Source organism: Balaenoptera physalus, assembly GCF_965194825.1.
Source record: "Balaenoptera physalus genome assembly, chromosome: 14".
NCBI lineage: Eukaryota > Metazoa > Chordata > Mammalia > Artiodactyla > Balaenopteridae > Balaenoptera > Balaenoptera physalus.
Genome location: NC_138893.1, coordinates 34932100 through 34952164, shown reverse-complemented (window position 1 = coordinate 34952164; position 20065 = coordinate 34932100). Strand labels below are relative to the sequence as shown.

At 39.1% G+C, this 20065-nt stretch overlaps 1 protein-coding gene across 1 annotated transcript in view; it reads right to left on the bottom strand.

Moving 5' to 3' along the window:
* Window positions 1–5983: 5983 nt before the first annotated feature.
* CACUL1 (CDK2 associated cullin domain 1) overlaps window positions 5984–20065 on the bottom strand; it is a 65480-nt gene continuing 51398 nt past the window's right edge. Inside the window, exons 7-9 of the mRNA XM_082424806.1 lie at window positions 18429–18567; window positions 11381–11424; window positions 5984–10968 (exon numbers count right to left, since the gene is read on the bottom strand). Of these exons, the coding sequence (XP_082280932.1) occupies window positions 10928–10968; window positions 11381–11424; window positions 18429–18567 (224 nt within the window). The 3' untranslated portion in view covers window positions 5984–10927. The remainder of the gene's footprint in view (window positions 10969–11380; window positions 11425–18428; window positions 18568–20065) is intronic.

Genomic DNA, 20065 nt, shown 5'->3' with positions numbered 1-20065 from the left:
ACCTGCCTTGCACCTGAATTTTCCCATTTCTCTTTCCAAGGCCCCCGCGCACCCCCGATAAGATGGCACCCCATAGTGGAAAGCCCTTTCAACGCCTGCTTTCTTCTTTGATCTCCTTTCCTATATTAGCAGATGGGTCTGGTGCCTTTAACCTTCTTGCTGTACTTGTAGTTCTGAAGCAATTCCCCACTTCACACTTGATTTAGCATGATTTTCGGTAGACTCGAGAACTCCAGGTCTGTGGGAACTTGGGAGGGTCTGACTCTAACCAGGTTACCCCTGGAAAGCCTGAGAGCGGAGAGTGTGAGGAACCCAGAAGAGAGGGGGCCCCTTTAGTGTCCGGGGACGACCTCCAGCTCGGAGACCGGGCGCCCAGGATGCCAACTGCCCCTCCATCAAAACTTCCTCTGATGGGTTGCAATGACATTTTCTCCAAAGTCGAGCCAGTGATACCAATGTCAATCCAATTCTCTAACCCTGATTGGAAGCCAACATTTACCATCAACGACAGCAAGAGGATGCTATGAACAAAACACAAGTGATACACACGACAGCTTGTGAAGCTCAGACCTTTCAATTTGAAGATGAACACTTTAACTCATCTCAGAACAGACTTTTGATGACAGAGCTTAGAAATGAGCCACCAGCCCCAGTAGCCACGTGCTCATTGAAATTACTGTGGCTCCCTGTACAGCTTCTAAAAGAGGAATCAGAAGCTCAGATCCTGCAAGAACTATTATTTCATGCCCCCTTATAATTCTGAGAAACCCATGGGATTAAAAAAAAAAAACCAAAAACAACTCTCCTGGGGAAAGTTTTAGATTTACATATGCAAGAGTTGCAAAGACAGTACAGCGTTTCTATAAATCCTTCCCCCAGCTTCCCCTAGGGTTAAAACCTCACATAACCAAGGTACACTTATCAAAACTGAGAAATCATCGGTCCAATGCCATTAACCAAGCCACAGATTTTATCTGAATTTCTCCAGTTTCTCCACTCACATCCTTCTTTGACCCTAGGATCCCACATGGTGTTTAGTCACTATGACTCTGTAGTTACCTTCACCTGTGACAGCTTTTTGGTCTTCCCTGGTTTTTCATGACCTCGACACCTTTGAAGAGGAGCAGTCAGGTGTCCTGGAGAAAGTCCCCCATTTGGATTTGTCTGACTTTTCTCATGTGTAGACTGAGGTTACGGATTTGGGAGAAAATACCACAGAGGTGAAGTGTCCTTCTCAGGGCATCATATCAGGGGGTAGGATACCAACATGACTCATTGCCGGGATGTGAACCGTGACCACTTGGTTAAGGGGCTGCCCCCAGGTGTCTCTGTGATGATGTTAGTATTTTCTCTTTTCCATACTCAGAAGTCAGTCACTGAGTCCAGCCCACCCCAGGGGAAGGGTAATTAAGCTCCATCTCCTGAAGGCAGGAATATCAAAGAATTTGTATACATGTGTTAAAATGTAACTAATAAATATTTGGGGGATGGGATAACTTTGAACTTATTCAACTATCCTATTTCTCCTTAAAGAACGTCCATCCACTAATTTAGCATCCATCAGCAGATCTTATCTATAGCAATTATTACTGCAGTTCTCTAAAGGATTTTCTATTTCCCCCATTCTGTTCTATTCCCCCATTTCCCCATGGTTGGTTTAAAAAAAAAAAAAAAAAAAAAGCAAGGTATCCTGAAAGGAGCGGTCGGACTCCACAATGCGGAGGACTGACAATGACGTCATTCTCTTCCAGAAAATTGTAGTCTGTGTGCTCCCACAAGGCAACTGGACTTAGATTTTATTATCTCACATAAAAGTGTCTTTACAACATTTTATGAGATGGAGAAATTTAAATCCCAAAAGAGGTTTGTTGGTTATAGCAACATTTTTAAAAGTATTGTCAATATTAAATATGTTATATTTTTTAATTGATAAAAACACAAACGTCTGCAATTTGGCAACCTTTCTTGCGGTGACAAGTCCCTGTCAGTAATATGCAATCAAGAAGGTATTTAAAAAACAAACAAAAGGGCTTCCCTGGTGGCGCAGTCGTTAAGAATCCGCCTGCCAACGCAGGGGACACGGGTTCCATCCCTGGTCTGGGAAGATCCCACATGCCGCGGAGCAACTAAGCCTGTGCGCCACAACTACTGAGCCTGCGCTCTAGAGCCCGCGAGCCACAACTACTAAGCCCGCGCGCCTAGAGCCCGTGCTCTGCAACAAGAGAAGCCACCGCTCCGCAACTAGAGAAAGCCTGTGCACAACAACGAAGACCCAACACGGCCAAAAATAAATAAATAAAATAAATTTATGAAAAAAAAAAACAGACTTTAAAAAACAAACAAAAAAAGACTATCCGACCCTTCAAGGTAAAGATGATATACTAACTATGAGTAAGAAAGCAGCTATTTTTCCTAAAGAAATTCATGTTAAGGGCATCTTGAAAATGGCTAGACATATTTCCAGCTTTATGAAAATGTGTTGCCAAAAACTGTCACCTATAAAAACTCTCGTAAGTGCACACATGAACTTGGGAACTAAAATTCAAAAGTGATGTTTCAGTAGGTTTTGAACCCATTTGTTAACAATAAAAATACCACACACGCAATTATTGAGCCAGAACAAGTTAGTGACAGTGAGAAAGATGGAAATTTATTATAAAGATTTCAACAAACACTTTTTTTAAGACTAGTAGATGGAACTGAAAACTGAGTACTGCTTTTCAGAAAGCAGAGTCATCTGGATCCACAGATCTTAATGAAGTGGCTTTTTCAGCTACAATAGCCATTAAAAACTAGCATTAAAATAAACTTACCTTAGAATCAGACATTAAGTTGTTTTTATCATTAAGGGTTAAAACTAGGAGTTTCAAAAATAATGAAGCATTTTTAATCATATGGCTCTCACTAAACTTTTCAAAAAAAGTAAAAGGTTTTTTTACCACAATACACACAAAAAATATTTTAAAACATTTTCACCTCATCTTTTTTCTTTTCTATTTTTTGTCTTACACGTATTAGTATAGTGCACAGACATTAATTTAAAAATATATATGTATATACAAATACTGGGGGTGGTGCTCTACCTAGTGCAGTCAGGTGACTGGTTTACACAGGGTTCTGTTTTCAGACCATTGCTTACATTCTTAGAACAAACTTCTCCCACCTCAAGAAAATATAAACTGCATCATCTTCTGGTTTTTATAACTTATTTTTCCATTTTTAGTCCATCTGGAATTTCTTTTTGGCAAATGGTGTGACTGAATTTTCTCCAGTTATATCAGCACCTTTTACTGAATAATCCATCATGATCAGAATCATTTCAAAAAGCCACCTTTAATGTACTAAAAATTCTTAAAAGCATTTGAGTCTTTCTATTTTAAACGATCTTCTATTAATTTGTCTATTTTTATACCAGTGTAAAAATTTAATTGTAATTAAAAAAATGTTTTCTTGGTACAGCAAGTTCCTCTTCTTTCCCCCCCCTTTCGATGAAGACTTTATTTTCTCATCAGCTTATACTTCCATATGAATTTTAAATTTATATGTAAAATACTTTTGGCATTTGGATTGGCTTTGTGCTGAATTTAGATATTAACTCAAGAACTGACATGTTTACAATGGTCAAAATGTTCCTATTCTCAAATGTTTATAAGCCCATGTTTCTCTCCATTCTCATTCCCTTCTACCGCACCCCCAAGGAAACCATGATCTTGAATGTTAATAATTCTTTCTTTTCTCTACAGTTTTACTACTTATGAATCCCTAAACAATATAGGCTGACTGGACTCTTCCGACTTGCTTCTTTTTAACTCAACATGATTTCTGAGACTCACCCACGTTGATGCACAAAGCTCTACACTGCACTTAGGGTTCCACAGAATCCCACTGCACACATATACTTCATCTATTCATTTTACTGTAGATGGACAGCTGGCTCTCTCTTTCCCTCCTTTTTGGTTATTGCAAATAATGCTGTTGTGACCATTCCTGGGCATGTTTCCTGGGTATATACACCTGACATGAGTTTCTCTAAAAGCAGAAATCCTGGGCTATAAGATACACCTGTTCAACTTCATTAGCTAATGCTGTTTTCCAAAGTGGTAGTACTGACTGACACCAAGAGTAGCAGATGAAAGCTCCTGTTGTCATAATCTCTCCAATTTTTGGTATTTTCTGACTTTTTCCCCCCGTTTATTTTTTTATTGTAGTTAATTTTCAATGCTGCATTACTTCTGATGTACAGCAAAGTGATTCAGATATATATATATAATATATATATATTATATATATATATATATATATACTTGTTCATGTTCCTTTCCATTATGGTTTATTATAGGATAATGAATATAGTTCCCTGTGCTACACAGCAGGACCTTGCTGTTTATCTATTTTATATATAGTAGTTTGTATCTGCTAATCCCAAACTCCTAGTTTATCCCTCCCTACTTTTCTGACTTTTTAACTGTTGCCAATTTGGTGACTAGGAAATGGTATTATATTTATGGTTTCAATGTGCGTTTCCTGTTCACTAATAAGGTTGGACATCTTTTCATGTTTATGGGCCATTTCTGTTTTTTCTTCTGTGATATGCCTACTTGTTTTTTTTTTTTTGCCTATTTCTCTCCTGAGTTCTTGCTTTGTTACTGATTTGCATTCTGGTGCTTTTTAACAGTTATGTATACATCGTGATTATCTGTATCTTATTCCAGTTTGGGCTTATTTTTTCACTCTGTGGCATGTTTGGTAAACAAAAGTACTTACTATCAATGCAGCTAAATTATTTATCTTTTAACTCATGGTTTGCACTTTCTATCCTCCCTTCCCCAAAGTCATAAAAATATTCTTCTGTATCATCTTCTAAGTTTTATAGTTTTAACTTTAATCCAGTAAATCTTTAATCCACTTGGGACTGACTTCTGTACCTGGTGCAAGGCTGAAGTCCAATTCATTTCTTTCCTTTGTGAAGAATTACTGAAGCCCCATTTATTAAATAATCCATCCTCCTCCCCACTGCTCTGCAATGACTACCTTTAAAAAAATTAGGTTCTTGCACGTGAGTACGTCAGTTTCCGAGCTCTTTATTCCTGTCCATTCATCTACTTATAACCTCTGTGCCAACTGCACAGTGTTTTAATCACTCACAGTGTTTTACAGTAAGTTTTATACTCTGGTAGTGCTAGCTCCCCTCACGCTTCACCTTTTTTAGGAGTATCTTGGATATCCTTGGTCCTTTGCGCTTCCATTTATATGTTAGGATCAACTTGTCAAGTACCATTGGGATTTTTGGCTGGAATTCCTTTCATCTATTAACAAATTTGGAGAAAGAGTTGAGACCTAGATGATCTTCTTACCCATCTCTCCATTTATTTAGGTCAACAAAGGTGCTTTTTTAAAATTATCATTTTCTCATTTAAAGGCTTATATACATTTTATTAAGATTTTTAGGTACTTTTATGACTTTTTCATTCCTACTGTAAATTCTATTTAATAACATTAAAAAAATTTAAAGCCATTACTGCCTGTGGCTGCTGCATGAAAATGTAATTAACATTTGGATATTGATTTTGTTCCAGCAACCTTGATAAACTCATAAGTCTTCTAATTTGCCTTGTAGATATTTTGGATTTTCACAGATAATCTGATCATACAACATCAATCTGTTAGTAGATGAGTCACAATAATTGATTTCCTAACATTAACAAATCTGCATTCCTGAGATAAATCCAATTTGGTCATCATTGATCATCATCATCACACACACACACACACACACACACACACACACACACACACACGAGTTTTCTTTAATTCCTGGTACAGAGGTGAAGACGGACACTCATCCTGAGGGCTAACTGACCGTGGTAGAATACTGAGTGTCGTTATCATTTATGAGGCATCATGAATGTACTGTAAGCAAAACCATATATTCTATATTAAAACAAAGTTCTAATAAACCAGGTATCAACATAACAAGGCCAAGGACATCTGTACAAGATTTATTTAATTAACCACAATGTTTTAGAGTGATGGTATGCACCCTAATACAGAAGGAGTGATTCAAAATCCATCAAGAGTTAAAGGTCAGAGCCAAAGTCAGTGGCTTTGAATCCCCGGTCAATAAGAGTTTCATCCACCATTTTGTTTTTCTTGGATTAATAAAACAGTTGACGTACAGAACACCCTGTTCTAAGCTCCACTATGCTTTCCAACAAACAAGGACCACCAGGGACTAGACTTCATTGCTTCATCCTTGCTCTGGCTACGCTGGTGGGTGGCAGAAGCCTCTTGTCTGCATTTGGCCTCCCGTTTATTCTTAAGCATTCCTGTCTCCAGCCACAGCTCCCCACAACATCACGTCTGAATTGCATGGCTGTGACACTGACAAACAGGACTAATGAGAGCAATTCAATTGCCGTCTGTTTAACAAAACATACCCTTCTAAGAGAATATCCAGTCTTACTGCATTTAGTACATAGTCACAACATTGAAATGACATGGGAGAATCAATACAAAACATTTATTTATTTTTCAAACCACAGAATTCACCCCAGAGCCACACCATAAATTCCCCAGAATTGTAAGCCATTAACATTGCATTTCTAAACAATGCAATCCAACCAGAAATGAAGATAACTTCCAATCAGCAGGGGTACAACATATACTAGGGTCCTAGAAGAATGTACCTCTGATTAGCATTTTCTTTAATTCTCCCACAACCACTCCACCAACATAAGTAGAAACAGTATATGTACTTGTGCCACTTGGCTCTGGAAAGAGGTTCAAAATAGGGTCTTGGCCAGTGGAGGTGGCAAAGTGTCAATGACTTAGTTAATAAACAGTGGGGACAGAAGAGGAATCATTTCCTTTGGAAAGAACAAGGGTCCTTTCATATATCTTGGTGGCCAGAAACTGGGGCAAATTTCAACAAGGTAATGAAAATAATAGGAAAGCCATTTCTCCACAAACTCCTATGACCTCTATTTTAACTTCTGATAAACATGAACTTCAACTTATGCAATCTTATTGAAAACAGTAATCACAACCAAAAAGGTCCTTATAAACCTCTTCTAGGTGTCAGTCAAGGGATTCATACTCCGATCTTAAATTTTCAAGTCCCCTTAAGAGGCCTAAACCTGGTTTAAAGTAAACATAATACTCTGAAGCTCAAAGAGACACCATAAAAAAAAAAGAAAAAGAAAAAGAAACCCAAAACATCGAAACAATGACTGGATAGCTCATGTAGGGGTTCTGTTTTGCTTTTTAATTGTAAAGTTTTTTTAATATCTCAGATTAGTGTATATTCATAAAACAATGTTATCTAATAATAGCTGCTTTATTAGACAATTGAATTTTAGCTCAAGGGCAATGCCTCTTGCATAATAATCATGGAAATAATAAACTGCAATAAAACAGAAGAAACATAGAAGAAAATAGAGCTAGTCTCAATGAGAAGATGACAAAATCTGGAAGGGTTACCTTGGGAGATTAAACAGGCTTATTTAAATACTATGATACAAGTGCTCCTGTTCACTTTTTAACTCCAGAAACCAATCGTGTTTGTCAGATCACCGTTACCTTTGCTAGTACATGGGCACAGACCACCACTCTGAAGTTCTCCTTTTGTGCTGAAAAACTTTCAAATCCCTTGTTCGGTCAGTACAGAATATTGCGAGGTGATGCATGTGCAAACTCTTCCTGAGGAATTCTTTATGTGTGCAAATTTGCAACCTGACAGAAAGCATGGCATGTAGCACGGGGAGTGACAGCTTTACGGGGCTGTAGTGCTGGAGACGCACGTGCGGTGTTCACAACCACTGGGCATCCAGTCTTCCGCAATCTCACTTACTCACAAATTGCCTTTCATCCCATGCCCCCAAAGAAAGGGAGGGGAACCTCCTCAAACTTGCAAAAGGGACAGGAAAAAAAGTAACTTTTCCACAAAATTTAATAATGCACAACTCATGCACCCAGGTTGTTGTTTCTTCTCACTAACTCTACCTAAGAACTAGCAGATTAAGAATCACAACACCAAGTTTTGCTCTCTGCCCCACAGAAAACAAAGCAGTCGGGTTAGGGTACAGCTGTGACAACAGAGGCTATGAGATGACACTGTTACTGAAGCTTAAGGCCAACCTTGAAAATAAGCACCGTCTCTCAAAACGACAATCATCTACTGACGTTACGTGTCATCATTCCAAGGTGAGTGAACTGGCTTTCTTTGGAGGGTCTGGTTTCAGGCTGCACACACACACCGGTCAGTATGGCCAAACCAACTGCATGTGCTGACTCATGAGACAATCAATCTGCTTTACAGTGTTCTGCCTTCGATGATTTGGACCCCACAAAAAGCCAGTGTTTAACTGGAGTGCAGAAACTATATACTGTACTGGCAGGAAGAATACAAGTAAACACGAGAAGAAAATACTTTTAGGCAAACAGTGCTTAGTCAATACAAAATGGAGGCAAATCTTATTCCCCTCATGTTGCAAACCAAGAATTTTGTTAAGAATCCCAATTTAATAAGCAAGGTCAACAATGACTTAAAGGAATAGTTTCTTCATACTGCAATGTACCTCAAGGGGCCAAAATGAGTAAGAAGCAGGTCGAATGCACTGGGAGGACGTGTATATTCTTTCTACAGTGCCTTCCAATCACAGCTTTGTGCCACTAAGCCCTCACCCACAGCAAGCTGCAGCCACTGTGCAAAAATGTACAGAGAAACTAACTTCTGCAAACTTTACTCTGCCCACTTTGTTAACACATACATAATAATAAAAAGAAGACAATATAAAATATCTCTCCATTAACTTAATAATGCAAAAAGCATCCAAAGATTTTAATGCCTATCCACATCCTAATACAATGCTTTTAGAGGGAAAGTTCCGTTGTTGGCCAAAGAATACTCCCTTCCCAGAAAAAGCATTTGGGTATATTACTAGGATACTGAAGAATTCACCCACATTTAAAGAAACATTCCAATTTCATTCCTTTCAGAAACATTATTAAAACTGCTCAAGAGTTCAGTTGCAGGTGTTATTTATAAGACTGCAGCAAGCATTCCATTAAGTAAAATTGAACTTCTTGATAAAATTGAATTCTTCCTTGATATCAGAATGTTACTGGTGTAGCAAGTCAAACTGTACAGGGCACAGTGAGAGCCTGTATTTATTCTTACAGTAATTCAGTGTTTCTCAATATAACCCAAGATGCTCACAGAGTGAAATGAGCCCAATTCAAAGTCCTCCTCAAAATCCACCAACCCTGGTTGATAAGTACTTAAAAAAATAAATCTGATGACCTTACTTTTACTTCTCTGAATACTCATGTTACAAAGGACTTCTTCTATAATATGACTGACTTGCTCCTAACACTTCAAACTCGCCCCCCAGCCTGCTCCCCCAAAAAAGGACCAAGTGAATTGGCAGAGACAACTCTATGAACAACCTGCAGATCAGAAGCGTGATGGTCGGCACCCCTGATGTGTCTTCTTTTTTTGCCCCTAGTCCTCTGAAGAGGTAAATATTAGTCTAACATAGCTGACACAGCCAAAGAGGGTCAAGCACATGCTCAATTTAGATTTACGCAAAACTGAGAAGAAAAACGTTTTTCCCTTGCCACATCTTTCTATTTTACTCTGCCTTTCAAAAACAACTTAGAATAAGCTTCAGAGTCTTTTACAAGGAACTAAGTAGCACTGTGGGTGTATGGAAACAGAAAATATAGCTTGGCCACAGGGGAAGGGGGCCTTAAAACAGCAGTGCTACTTTTTCTCTATTATACTCGAATATGATGTTTTAAAAGATGCAGACTGCAAACTTTAAGTACTTATCTCACCCATAAAAATGAAATCAATCAGGAATCCCACACCATTGACTATGTTTGAATTTAATTACCATATCTGCTTCCTAGAGCATCACAGGAATCAGCTTTTACCACTGGGTAATTCTCAACAATATTAAAAAGGGAGCGTTAGTGCTAAAGTACCGGCCAGCCCTAAACTAGCGTAATGCCAACACTCCAGCAGCCGCTGAGAGCGTGTTAAGTGACGGAGGGAATGGAAATGGTCTACGAGAGTTGGTCCCCAACATGAACATGAACAAGCCACGGTGAGGCAGGAGGAAATCTGACCAACGTGCAACATGTTTCTATTTTCCCACTTATTGAGCATCCTGCTATGAAGTCACACCTGACATCTTGGCAAGTTAGTCTGTGATACCATCAACTTTTTCAGGAAGCATTTGTGAGTTTGACAACATGGTCACAGAGCTGCAAAGTGCACAAAGCTCAAGGCACAGAGTAGAAAAGGATTGTGAACTGATGGTGCGGGCGGGGATGGGGGGAGAAGTTACACTGGAAGCAGAGTTAGCGTCTTCCTGTAAGAAGACTTTCTAATGCGAAACAAAGACCAACTCTTTTAAAGGGGTTTGTTTTGGTTAGGGGTGAAAAATACTGTATTGTAATGATCTGCTTGATTTTAAAGCAAAAGATATCTTGCTGTGTGAAACCAATATGCCAAAGTGCCAAGTCCGCAAATGAACAAAACAAGTGCTTTAAAAAAAAAATAAAAAAGATTCTTCTGCTCTTATATTTTTGGAGGAAGCTGCTGACTTTGGCTGCTGGATCTCACTTAGCAAGGGTCACTCTTCATGACGCTTGTTCCTCACGGAATCTGTAGATAAAGTCATTAGAAGATTGTCCCATTTCAAAATCATCCCCAAGTCTAGCAGCAACTGTTTTGTTTTTGTTTGTTAGTTTTTTGTTTTTTAAAATTACAAACCAAAGTAAGAACTCCAACATCCTCTTCCAAGAACAGCTTGGTGACAGAGCTCCTGAGTGTCTGCAGGACCCCGCTGTGCTCTGAATACAGTCTCTGCAGCTCCAGTGTGTCCTCTTTTCAGGAAGGAAAGTACATTCAATACATTCACTATCTGTACCCTCTGGAACTTGCACATGCTGATGAGCTGTCTGAAAAAAACATCGTTAAAGTATCAACAGCAGACAGCATTTGATAATGGTAGGAATCTGTTTATTTGACACATATTTCTCACCCCTCTCCCAATCCCCCAAAAGGAGATCAGAGAAAACCTCAAAACCATGTGGTTTTGAATGAAGTGAAAGGGGACCAAATCATCAGGAGCTGAGTCTGGGCCCTTATCTCATTCTAGTGGAGACTAAAGAACTGGCAGCCTCTTGACAACTGCCTGAAAATTGCCACCAGCAACTGGGCTTCAGAGCTGCCACAGCTTACAGAACAGTCTGACCCTGACCGCACACGGTGCCCTTGGAGACCACAACCAAGAACACTGGATATCATTACAGCCAGTGGCTGCCTTACATCACAAACCCATCAAGGATGGTAAGGAACATCATTACTTACTATAAGCCAACTCATCCCCAGCTCTCTTCCGGGACTGGTCACCTCTGGGGATTAAAAAAAAGAAGAGGGAGTCAACAGAACTGACTGACTGACAGCTTCACACAACAAAGTAGGAGAAATGAATTGGCATAATTGACAATGGAAGTAGAGCAGGTATTTCAATTCTAACAACTTATTTTAAAACAGACATTAAACTTAAGCAGTAGCTGAGTCATTTATAATGACTGTTATTAGCTAAAAGGTGCTATCTTTTAAATATAGAAAGCTATTAAATGAAGGAAAGACTATCTATAAAGATGGTTTACCCTGGGTCCTAGAAATCGATTGACTAAAACATCTTTGAAGACACATCTGGCTCTACTATCGACATCCCTGGTGACCTGCATATAACAGGGCAAATTTCAAATATGGAATAGAAAAATTCAAAATCTTCCGCTAAAAGCCGTATTACGGGACCAAAAGCTGCTTAAAGCTTTTGAAAAATCTCAGAATCTTAATGGACATGAATACCCTTCTTGCAGACAGAAGAACGTGAACCTTTACAGAGAATAACCAGTTCTTCTTAAACACCCACAGAAGTTCTAGTTCTACTTTAGAGATAATAAAATAGAGGTCTGATTAAGTCCTATGCTGTCTGTAAATCCTATTTTTGTCTCTCCAGGTTCTCAGACAAATGACTAAAATGCTTAAGTAATGAGTAATAATAACCAATCCACTAGCTTTTTCTTCCCTGGTCTCTTAGCAACATTTACACAGTTGACCTCTTCCTTCCTGAAACACGCCAAGCTCTGCCCAACACTCTGTCCTTGGCCACTTTTTCTTCTCCATGTAAAATTCTCCTTCATCTAGGACAGCAGTCATACCAGTCCTGTGACTTGAAATACGATCCATATGCCAATGGCTCCCAGATTTCTATCTCCAGCTCTGACTTCCTCCTGACACTTCGGACCTGTAGGTCCAACTGCCTCACAGCCACTGTCACTTGGATGACTTGCATGTACTGCAAGTTTACCATGGCCAGAATGCACTCCATCCCCACTCCTTCCTCAGACTTCCTCAATAAATCACACCACCACCCGTCCAATTACTCAGGCCAAAATCCTAGCTCATCCTTGATTCCTCTCTTTCCCTCACTCTGGAGCATTCTGTCCCAGCACATAATCCAAAACCAACCACTCCTCAGCCCCACGGCTACAATCCCAATCCAAACCACTATCATCTCACCCCTACACCACTGCAAGAGTCTTAGTATTAGTCCAGACAAGAGCCAGAGCAATCTTATGTAAAAGCATACATAAGATTATTTCATGCCTCTGATTAAAGCCCTTCAGTGGCTTTCCATCATAGTTAAAAAAATCAATTCAAATTCATTTTCCCAGGGCTTCCCTGGTGGTGCAGTGGTTTAGAATCCGCCTGCCAATGCAGGGGACATGAGTTCGAGCCCTGGTCCGGGAAGATCCCACGTGCCGCGGAGCAACTAAGCCTGTGTGCCACAACTACTGAAGCCTGCGTACCTAGAGCCCATGCTCCGCAACAAGAGAAGCCACTGCAATGAGAAGCCCGCGCACCTCAGCGAAGAGTAGCCCCCGCTCGCCGGAACTAGAGAAAGCCCACGTGCAGCAACGAAGACCCAATGCAGACAAAAATAAATAAATAAAATAAATAAATTTATATATATACAAAAAATTCCTTTTCCCAGTCCTGTGAGATATGGCTCCTGCCTACCTCTCCAAGTTCATTTTCTACCCCTGTTCATTATACTTCTGCCACTCTGGCTCTCTTTCTGTCCCTTGGACATGTTAGCACTTCTGCACTTACTACTTTCTCTGCCTGCAACACTCTTCCCCCGAGTTAGCCACATGGCTATCGCCTTACTGTTTAGCTGGAATTCTCCTCCTCAGGGGCATTACATCACCAAGTTAGCTGGGACAGCCCCTCGTGCATGCCTTGGTCACTCACTCTCTATCCCATACTCTGTTTCATTTTCTGCCTAGAATTTACTATTACTTGAAATAATCTGTTTACATGTTTGTTACTTATCTCCCAACAGCAGAGCATAAGCTCCATAAAAACAGGAACTCTGCCTGTCTTGTTCACCCAGTACCTAGAGCAGCGTCTAGCACATAGTAGAAAATACAAAATATTTGCTGAATTGACAAATAAGTAAATAATTCATAAATAGCCTCTACAGATGGATTAAAATGCAGCCCAAGTAATTATTTCATGCTTTTGTGTAATCCTCCAGATTATCAAAGTTTCCCACTTTCTTTCTCTGGTTACACTCAAGACCAGGACAGAAACCTCTTGCTGAGCTGGGTGAGGAGTCTTAAGGACCGGCAGGAAGAGAACACACCAAAGGGTCTCTGCAGGGTTCTTCTCTAGGCTGAGCATTTAGAGAAAAACTTAGCACAAACTAGCTTTAGACAGCCTAAAGAGCCCTAAACAGATCCACCTTAATACCGCTTTTAAACACCTCTATTGTTAACACAGTATCTGGCCAAAGCCCGCTGAGAGTCTTACACTAGTATCATCACAGTAGCATTCACCAAATATCCTGAAACAAGTAAGTTAATGCTGAGCGAAAAAGGAAGATACAGGATGGATCTTGTATCTGGAACCTCAACTTCTACAGACAGCCTTCATTCCCACCCCCCAAAAATTTTTTTAAAATGGAACATGCAAAATTAACAGGAGAAAAATGCAGATGTGAAAACAACAGGAGGCACAAAGAATGTAAATGTGGTGTATGCATGCGAGAGACTGCCAGAGATATTACCTAATAATGCCACAAGTCTAGAAAGCTATAAGCTGCTCTCAAAACCAGACCCCTGCTACCAAATGAAAAAGCCCCAATCCTGGAGTGACCCTCTCAGCTAAAAGACCAATAACACTCCTAACAACGTTCTATTTTGTTCCAGAAATCCAGGCAACAATCACTCAGCAAGAACATCTTACTTGCCTTTAAAAGCTATTTGGCATATCCTCTGAAGAGGCCCATAGGCTGGTTTGAATGAGGATGCTGCATCTGAGGGCCTGCACACTAGAAGTTCCCAAATGAGCTCATCGTCCACAATGCAATCTCTGACAACAAACACCGACCTGCCCTTCCCCCAATAAGCAATTCAATTATGCAGGTAACACATAAAAAGAAAATATTGCTCTTAGCTTGTATGTTACTTTTAGCTTTGAAATAACCCCACACTATATTTCCATGAACCTAAAGATGTTTCACATAAACTCCAGCCCAAACAAGAATCTGTCCATTAACTGCAAAAGAGGATATATTTGACAATATTCACATATTATTTCAAAACATTACAAAGACTTTCTCTGTGCCATCCACATTAAAGCTGTGTGCTGCCTACTCCCTACATCACATAAACAGAACACAGCCTTAAATAAAAAAATAGTTCGCAAAGCTGAACAGGAATCACGTGATAGGCTAGACACAAACCATAAAATGACTGCTCGTATCAGGACAGCCAGTGACAGAATTTTGGTTAGATAGCTTAGACTATATTTTTGCATCAGTGGACATCATTTCTTCCAAAACAATCCTAGCCAAATAATGATCAAAGGCAGCATCAAGTTTGGCAGGGCAGAATATGGAAGGTCCATACACAAGTGCTGGAAGCACAGGCAAAATGTCTTCAGCTGCTAAGTATATGGTGCGGGCACACCCTTTCTGACCCGTCTGAGCTAGTCCAGCATGAGTCCAGAATGTCAGGTAAAGCGGGGCCTACTCTCTGCAAAGCACCCATCAGAATAAGTCATGAGGCAGCCTTTAATCCTCACAGTAAATGTATAATAATTTGTTAGCTTAATTCTAGAAATGGTTCAATTCAGTTTGTAAAATAAAACATTTTAATTTTACCAAGTTTTGGAATACTAGCATTTAAATTTCATATGAAAGAATTCCACTAAGAGAAACAAAAATTCACATTTACACCAAAAATCCAAGGCATTTCCCTGAATATGACCAACTTGGCCTTGTCAGAACAGTGCTAGGCTAGTCCTTCAAAGGCAATGTTAAATGAGACTATTTATGGAGTCAGTCATCCCAAGCAACTACACACCAAACAGTCCTGCACCCTGTTCTCTTATTCCAGTTCCAAAATTAGGATTACAAAAATATCTCTGGATATGTTTAAATAGTTCCACACACTCTTCTGGAAGGTGAATTCAAGGTGTTCAGAGAAGTCTACAGGAGCTATCTTCCTACACTGCTTCACAGAAATAAGTTTTCAGAAGGCTGTTTATTTGTTAAAGGCATCAGTAAGCTCATCTCTAAAATTAAAAGCAAACATTCAAATAAAACATGAAAAAAAGCATAAAAGACTTCAAAATTATGGTGAGCCTAGGAAAAAACATAAGAGGTATCCTCAGTTTATTCTGCATTTATTTAAAAACATTTAAGGAAAAACTTTTAACTATAATTCAAAATACATAAGCCATACAGAAAAAAACCTGATAAAGTTAGCTACATAAAGTAAAAAACTTCTGCATGACTTCAAATAAAACAAAAAACCACCATAAGCGAAGTCAAAAGAAACTGAGAAGAATAACTCTTATCTTGGGCAAACAATCAATCTCCTCACTATAGAAAGAGCTCCTAGAAACCAAGAAAAGAAGACTAACAATCAAATAGAAAAATGAGAAAACCAGAACAGTTTACAGGAAAAGAAATACAAACATATGAAAATATGCTCAGCCTCACTCATATAAATAAGAGAAATGCAAACGAAACCAACTCTGACTAATTATTTTTCACCTGCCAGATTGGCAAAAATTCAAAGTGTAACAACATACTCCATAGGCAAGGCCATGAAGAACAGGCACTTTTAAACTTTGCTAGTGGATATGCAAAATGGCACAATCCCCTATGGAGGGCAATTTGGCAATTTAATCAAAATTACCGCTGCATTTACTCTTGACCCAGCAATCTAACTTAAGGGAGTTACTCTCCAACCATGCTGACAACAGGTACAAAGTTACGCACGCAGCGCTCTCTGTAACAGCAGAAGACTGGAAATAATTCAGGTTGCCGTCTACGGGGGACGGGTTAAATAAGTTATAGTACATCTACACAATGGAATGTGTAAGAAAGGAATACAAATAAGAATATATACTGCATTCGCTTATATCTGTATATAAAATAAGCACTGGAGGGAATCATAAGACACTAATAAAAACAGTTGCCTAAAGGCTGGGAGCAGACAAGGAGACAGGTGGGAATAAAACTACTCAGTATGTACTTTTTATACCTTTTTAAAAAAAACCTATAAATAAATATATCAGCTCTTCAAAAATGAACGAGTAAAATTACTATAACATTAAATGGCCTCATTCGGTGTATGAAAATAATTGTTAGAAATACTACAATTGATGTCAGGAGACCCCTGACCACCGGACATTGGGGAGAGAAGTCAGCTGTTTACATGCAGAATCTCCCACTGGCCTTTCCTTGCCATAGGAAAGGCACGGTTAGCAGGCCTGTCTACACAGCTTCCCTGTGATGGCTGACTGAGCCTTTCCAGTGTGAGCTGCCAGTGAGGGGGGTAATGAACCATGGATTACTCAGTGCCCCCTCTACCACATGAATAAAGATGCCACCAGGACAAAAGGGGAATAAATGCCAATCCATGGGCCAACAGAGAACAAATTATCTGCTTTCTTTCCTAACCTGTGCTGAAATTAGAAACTTAGGAACAGTGATCTTGATCAAGGCTGGTATTCTGAGATTGAGCATGGCCTCAGAGTCTACTATGAAAGAGAGTGTCCATCCTCTGCCCCAGCCAGATAAGTGAATCAATACCCAACCCACTCCTTGTGGTCACAACTATGCCTCAGTGAGGAACCCAGGTGTCTTCCTTTCCACAACTTTCTTCCTTTAATGCGAGGGATTCAAATAAGAGAAGATAAGTAAAAGTGCTAAGTAGAGGGCCAGGATTATGAAAATATAAAGTACTAGTTATTCCAATAAAGATATTAAAAAAACAAAAACAAACAAAAAAAGTACTACTGTACCCTTTAATGATCTGGTGACAGAACAGGGTGCTTTCCCATAGGGAATCACAAAATTTTTACATAATTTTGGTTGAAAATATGCACTTTGAAAGATTTTCTAGGATAAAGCCATGATAATGAATTGCAAATTTTAGAAAAATCAGCGAAGTGTTTATATCAAAATCAAGGGAGGGTGGACTTCCCTGGTGGCAAAGTGGTTAAGAATCCGCCTGCCAATGCAGGGGACATGGGTTCGATCCCTGGTCCGGGAAGATCCCACATGCCGCGGAGCAACTAAGTCCGTGCGCCACAACTACTGAGCACACGTGCTGCAACTACTGAAGCCTGCGTGCCTAGAGCCCGTGCTCCACAACAAGAGAAGCCACTGCAATGAGAAGCCTGCACTCTGCAACAAAGAGTAGTCCCCGCTTGCTAAAACTAGAGAAAGCCCGCACGCAGCAACGAAGACCCAACGCAGCCAAAAATAAAAAATGAACAGGAGAAAACAAACAAACAAACAAAAAAATCAAGGGAGGCAAATTCTGTGGACACATGTAAGTGATAACCTACTTTTTAAGAAGAAACAGCTAGAATTTAGGGGAAAAATGGAAATATGAAAAACAGAATCTGAAGGCTCTTTACCAGTTTAGTTACAATATCATTTGTTAGTTTAGTCAAAAATCATTTGCTAGTTTAGTCATAAATGTACATCATAACCGATCATAAAATTTCTACAAGGTTTTTCCAAATATTCAAAACTACTATAAGCGGATCAAAGTTGGACGAGCTCTTTGGAGGCTGCCCAGCCTAACTGCCCACCCAATGAGAAATCCCTTCTTCAAACTCCACTTAAGTGAAGAGCAGCTCCCATAAAGTCAAAACCCAGCTTCAGCACTTCCACAGAAGGGAGCTCACCACCTCTCCCAGCAGCACCACCTTGACTCTCACACAGCTGTCTCCCATTCTAAGAATGCTGGCATCCCTCCCCTGCCAAGTCAAAGGAAATGGACATATTTTGTCACAAAAGGAAAAGAAAACTTGCCTTGCAAAACCATTCTGTATAAGTTCTCTTTGAAGTTTCTGATCTTGAGCAGCATATTCAGAAAGTTCAGACTCCACCGCACGAGGGAGAATGTTTGGAATAAATTTAGAAAATAGAGTCGGAGCCATCTGAACCCACTCTGTGAGGGAAGGAAAAGATTCATTAAGGAGACCGTATAGACAAATTAAATTAAATAGGAAAGGGAAAGTTTTCTTCCCAAAGAACAAGATTATGTATTAAACCAAACTTAAAATGGGGATAAAAACTAGTACAACCCCTTCTGATAAAGAGGTTAAGTTTCCTTTCTAAATAGAATTTACAGAAAGTGGATATTTTTATATTTTTTATGATTTAACAACATTAACAAAAATCCCTAGAGAATTTTTGAAGGAACCTTATCGAAAATTCTAAATATGGAAGAAAACATGAATGAAATAACCAAAGAATTCTGAGCAGGAGGGGGCTTGGAGGGAAGGGATTTGGTGGAAATACTTAGCCCTATAAAGCATTAATTAAAACAATACACTAGCCTAAGAATAGAATAGTACATGTGGTAGTAAGCAGACATATAAAAAAAGTACCACAAAAATGCGGAGGGAGATGGGAGAGATAACTGGTAAGTACCTTAAAAATATAAACCTACTTTGACTCATATTAAATTATAGCAAATTAAACATATATAACAGTGAAAGAAAACAGAATTAAATGGTTATCAAATTATTAAGGAAAAGATAAAAGATCAACAGAATAATCTACAGAAAAATAAACATTCATTCATCAAAATAAAAAGACAAAGAGAAGTCTAAGGAAAATATCTGCATCAGACATGACAAAGATAAATTAGTATCTTTATTATAAAGCGTTTTAACAGATCAGATACTCTTCCCCTAGTCAGTGAACACTAAATATAAATACTGCCCATCTCTATGCCCTCTGGATTCTTTTAATCGAGCCCTTTCAAGTTTTCCCTTTTGGAAAACATCTTGGCTGTGTGTGTGTGTGTGTGTGTGTGTATATATATATATATACGTGTATATATATATATATATACATATATATATATATATATATATATATGTATATATATATATATCTCAAAACCCATAAAATGTCAATGCTCTATGTAATCCAGCATGCTCATTTTAAAAACTGTAATCTAAGTAAATAATTCTAAATCTGAAAAAAACACATTTAATGCTATGCAATGCTGGGTCACTGGCAAGTTAAAAAAAAAAAAAAATGCCCAAAAGAATAGCTAAATTAAAGATGGGGAAAGAAAAAAACAAAAAAAACCCCAATACCACAAACACCACCAAGGCCAATCCACTCACCCTCTGTACAAACTCATGTCAAAATGTTCTCAATAGTGTCCCTCCTTCAAGCTCAGTTCAAATATGGCTTTAGAAAGAGTCTCAATTCAGCGCCCTGGGGAACCACTAACCCAGCAGTCAGAGTTGGCAAGGAGTCAAACCAGTCTGACATTTTGTGGAACTCCAGGCAATCATTAAAATAAAGATAAAGAAACAATGAAAAGTGTGTGTATTAAATGAAGAAGTGCAGGATGGGATGATGGGAACTATTCCTAGACTGAGCTTCTAAAGACTAGGCAGAAACACATCTAAATAGGAGATGTTATC